Below are 5,052 nucleotides of genomic sequence, written 5' to 3'. Positions count from 1 at the left end.
CACCCCCCCCCCCACGACTCAGACGCAGGCAGGCCAGGGGGGGGCCCTGGAAGGATCGGGGAGACATTTAAGGGCCAGCTTGCCAGGCATCCCGCAGCCGTGGGGCAACTGGGCAAGTCAAGGGAAGACATGGGGGTGTGGCCTAATATGCTAATGAACTGTGCTGTTGGGGTGTGTGATCTATTATGCTAACGAGTTCCTGCTGTTGGGTGTGGCCTTTTATGCTAATGAGTTCCTGCTGGGCTTTTTCTTCAAAAAGAGCCCTGGCTGACAACAGCCTATTGTTGGGTGTGGTGTTTGCACGCTATTCAAACAGGGCTCTTGCCCTGTAAATAAAGCCGAGCTGATCACTAGGCTTGGGGTCTGCTCCTCCACGGAACCCAGTATTTAACACTTTGACAGACTGGGGGTCTGATTCAGTCTAAGGCAGCTTCATGTGTCTAATGTGGGAGGCGGCACCGTTTTGCTTCTCGCTCAGGGCTGGGTGGGGCCGTGGCTCAGTGGCAGAGCATCGGCTCGGCGCACAGAAGGCTCCCGGGTTCAATCCCTGGCACCTCCAGTTAAAAGGACCAGGCGGCAGGTGATATGGAAGACCTCTGCCTGAGACCCTGGGGAGCCGCTGCCAGTCAGAGTGGACAGAACTGACCTTCATTGCAGGCCCGGAGCCACAGTGGGGCATTTCGGGGCCCCGCCCCACAAACAGCCATGCTGGAAAACGTATTCTCGAGGAGAGACCCCCTGCTGCTGGCAGCAGCCAGGGTGAGAGAGCAGCGGCTTGCCCTCGGGCTTCCCTCTCCCTCCCACTGTGGAATTTGGGGGGGGGGAGGCATCACGAGACCCCGGAAAAGACAGCTCGGAGGGCACTTAATTGCGCATTTAAATGCCTTCTGAGTTCCCTTCTACAGGACAAGAAAGCTTAGAAACTAACAAAATTTGTGGCAGGAGATGAGCTTTCATGAGTCACTGCTCACTTCTTCAGATACAGCCGTACCTGAAGAAGTGAGCGGTGACTCACGAAAGCTCCTCCCCTGCCACAAATTCTGTTAGTCTTTAAGGTGCTACTGGACTCCTGCTCTTTTCTACTGCTACAGACAAACATGGCTGCCCATCTTGAGGTAGCTAAAGGGTTCTTCACAGCAGTACTTTTGCTCCTGGAGAAGTACCGCCAGCAGATGTTCGGGAAGTGTGAAGACAGATGGGCCATAGAATTAAGGTGCACGCTTGCGACATTTAGAATGAGAGGACAGGCACAGATTGTCACCTTGGGAAAAAAAACACCAGCGTTTTCAAAAAGGAGCAGGTTGTCAGCCAGAAACTGTGCAATCAAGGGACTTAAAGGACCATTGTGGGGGTCAATACAGGGCCACCCAAAAAAATCAACTCCTAAATGGATGCATTAAACTGTAGGTCTAACTACAGGTGGCCACATTTTGATATTTTAAAAGTCCCAAATGGTGAAGAGCTTGCCAGCGATCTCAGTGCCTTTGCATTCACTGGAACAAAGGAAGGCAGGGCAGTTTTGCTTCTTTGGAATTTAAGGATTTCCAAACCTTCTCTCTGTTCTTCTTTCTGGTAAAGTAACCCAGGGTCTAGGCTTTTCAGGGATCTATGTGGTCCTGAGGAAGGATTGAATTCAATTCTGGGATAACTTAAACAAAAGATGATTTATTGAACTAAGAAGAAAATATGAGGTTGGTTATTCTGTAACTGTTTAGGATAAAGGGACTTGTAAATGTGTTGTTCAAATGTATCACACACACAGCCTTTTTTCCCCTTTACTTTTGCTTGTTTGACGCTCGGTTCCAAAATTCTTGTGTAGCTTCACATACTTGGTGTTGTCATGTCATGACATGGCCCTCCCTGCACATGTTGGGAGGAGGCATAATTAGGCTTCCCAAGTCCCCCCGGGGGGGGAACCCCGCCCCAGAGGCCTGTTCCCCGCCGCCGGCAGATCGGGCCCTGGGGGGAACCCCACCCCGGCGTGCGCATCACCGGGAAGTGACGTTATGCCGGGCACGCTGGGGGCGGGGCCACGGTCATCTGAGGGAAAACTCTATGGTTTTCCCTCGGATGGTCATGGCCCCACCCCCAGCGTGCCCGGCATCATAACGTCACTTCCTGGTGATGTGCGTGCGGCGCGCGCTTCAGCCGCGGACCGGGAGTCTCCGGTAAGTACATTTTTCCACTTGGCAACCCTAGGCATAATGCGGTGCTATCACAACATGGAATGTTGTTTCATATTATGAAAGATGGGTCATGGGGAATGCCATTCTCAGCAGCATCCCCGTGTCACCCGTTCATAATCTAAGAGCAGCTTGTGCTAGGTCAGACAAATGGTCCCTCCAGTGCAGCATCCGATTCCTCACAATGATCAACCAGAAGAAGGTGCCATTGATGTCGCACCTAACTAAAGGTGACCCCTTCCACAGGGCGTTCCAGGAAGAGAGGAGCAGGGGTGGTCTGCCATTGCCTTCCTCCAAATAGCAACCCCAGTCTTCCATGGTGGTCTCCCATCCAAGGACTAACCATGACTGACCCTGCTTAGCTCCCAAGTCCTGATGAGCTTGGGTCAAACTGGGCTAATCAGGTTGCTTAAGGACACCTAGATGCCCCCAGAAGTCCTACAGGCAGGGGACAGAGAATAAAGTATCTCCCTGTCGTTGCTCTGCAGCAAATGGCAGGCAGAGGGTCCTTGTGGCTACTGGCCATCGATGGATCTGTCCTCCAGGACCGTGTTAATTTCCCTTCTGAAGTAACCTAAGGTATCACCGCATGGTGAATTCCACAAGGTAATGATGCTTTGGGTGAAGTATTCCCTTTTCTCTGTCCTAAATCTATTGCTAAATAAAACAAACATCCAGTGGCACCTTCAAGACTAACAACACGGTTCTCGATATGAGCTTTCATGAGCCACAGATTGCTTCTTCAGATACCTGGAGATCAGACTGGGAATCCTGCTAAACGGGAAGATCTCATGAAAGCTCAGACTGAAATAGTTGTTAGTCTCTAAAGGTGCAACTGGACTTCTTCTTCTTCTTCTGGCTACAATAGACTATCGAGGGTTACCCTCAGAATCTACTGCCCATCAGCTTTTCTGGGCTAGTATTATGGGAGGGGGAGAGAGAGTTCTACCCCCTTCCTCGAGACCATGCCTAATTTTATAAACCTCTATCTTGCCCCCCTCCCTAGGTTCTGGTGGGGAAGGTGCTCCAGCCCCCTGGTGATTTGGGTAGCCCTTTTCTTCACCTTCTCACATGAACACTCACGAAGCTGCCTTAGACTGAATCAGACTCTCTTCGTCCGTCCAGGTCAGTATGGTCTACTCAGACTGGCAGCGGCTCCCCAGGGTCTCAGGGCCTTTCACATCACCTGCTGCCAGGTTATTTAACGGGAGATGCCGGGGACTGAACCTGGGACCTTCTGCACGCAATGCAGGTGCTGGGCCACGAAGCCACGGTCCCTCCCCTCTCAGCGGCACTGAAAGATGCTAAACGGGGACAAAGAAAGAAAGAGGCCCACGCTCACCTTTGAAAAAGAAAGCCTCTCCTCTGATTTGAGCCACGGCGTCAAAATGCGTGCTGCATCGGTTGGGCACGTCTCTCCGGAGCCTAGTGGAAAGAAAACCAAACTGTGTTGCTCGTCGCAACTGATGCTGTCGGTTCTCCCCAATGAGGAAGAATCCCCCAAACTTCCCAGATACCAAATGCTGCAATGGAGACCAGAGGAAGAGGAAGCAGCAGCCAGGCATTCTTCCATCACGCCCAGGGTGCAACTGGGTGCTCTGGGCCTCCCAGCTGCTATCAAACAGCAGGTGTAAGAACAAAAGAGAAGCCATTTTGGATCAGGCACAAGGCCCATCCAATCCAACACTCTGTGTCACACAGTGGCCAAAATCCAGGTGCTACCAGAAGCTCCACCAGAGGGGCCAGAACTCCAGAAGCCTTCCCACTGTTGCCCCCCAAGCACCAAAAGTACAGAGCATCACTGCCCCAGACATAGCATTCCATTCTATACCTTGTGGCTAACAGCCACTGATGGACCTCTGCTCCATACGTTTATCCAATCCCCTCTTGAAGTTCTCTATGCTTGTAGCTGCCACCACTTCTTGTGGCAGTGAATTCCAGGTGTTAATGACCCTTTGGGTGAAGAAGTACTTTCTTTTACCTGTTCTAAGCCCACTGCTCATTAATTTCATTGAGTGCCCATGAGCTCTTGTATTGTGAGAAAGGGAGAAAAGTGCTTCTTTCTCTGCCTTCTCTGTCCCATGAATAATTTTGTAAATCTCTGACAGTTGTCATTTCTCCAAGCCAAAGAGCCCTGGCCTCTTTAACCTTTCTTCATTGGGAGGACATTCCATCCCCTTAATTTTAATTTCAATTTTCTTTTACAGTGGCCTTCAGCAAGAAAAAGTCAGCAGTGTCCCTCAGCAGGAGTAAGTCAGGAATCCAGAGACCGAATTCACAGCACCAGCTGGGCAAAAAGCCATCCACCACCAGAAGGAGAAGACCTGGTCTGTAAGCTGCACATTCACAAGTGACTTGTGGCGCAAAGAGGGAACATCAGGAAGGGCCAAAAAATGACCAGGAGGGGGAGGGAATCAGGGGAAAGACAGAGCAACAGAGTCGGGAGGGGGGGAGCCACTTGGCCTCAGGAAACACAGAGAGCCAAACAATGGAGCAGGGGCTACATGGGAGTCCAGCTCTGCTTCCTGGATGAGCACATCTTTCAGACTATATTTCCTCCAAATATAGACTGAACTGCCAACCTAGGCTAAGGGTCTAGAACAAGCAGAGGTCATTTCGGGGGGGATCGCAGTTCCCCCGGGTGAGGTACGGGGGGTGGGGCACATGACGAAGCCCCGCCCCCTGCTTCCGGCCGCCCTGCTTCCGGCCCTCATTCAGCCAGGAGGAGGCAGGAGAAGAGGGAGGGTAAGTTGCTTCCTCCCTGCCTCTCCCCACCCCTGCCTGCCTGGGGCCAGGGAGGGCCTTCGCAGGGCTTCCTTGCACTCCCGCCGGCCTTGCAGGTCCACCGCTGGGCCCCTCATGGGGCTCG

General features: G+C 52.2%; 1 protein-coding gene across 1 annotated transcript in view; it reads right to left on the bottom strand.

Annotated features, from left to right (window-relative positions):
- MMP17 (matrix metallopeptidase 17) overlaps positions 1-5,052 on the bottom strand; it is a gene marked incomplete at its 5' end in the record, with an annotated part of 28,277 nt that overhangs the window by 11,108 nt on the left and 12,117 nt on the right. Inside the window, one exon of the mRNA XM_015408702.1 lies at positions 3,526-3,608. Coding sequence (XP_015264188.1) covers positions 3,526-3,608 — 83 coding nt within the window. The remainder of the gene's footprint in view (positions 1-3,525; positions 3,609-5,052) is intronic.

Source organism: Gekko japonicus, unplaced genomic scaffold, assembly GCF_001447785.1.
Source record: "Gekko japonicus isolate JY-2015 unplaced genomic scaffold, Gekko_japonicus_V1.1 scaffold2152, whole genome shotgun sequence".
NCBI classification, from domain to species: Eukaryota; Metazoa; Chordata; class Lepidosauria; order Squamata; family Gekkonidae; genus Gekko; species Gekko japonicus.
This window is presented reverse-complemented; position numbering and strand designations above follow the sequence as displayed.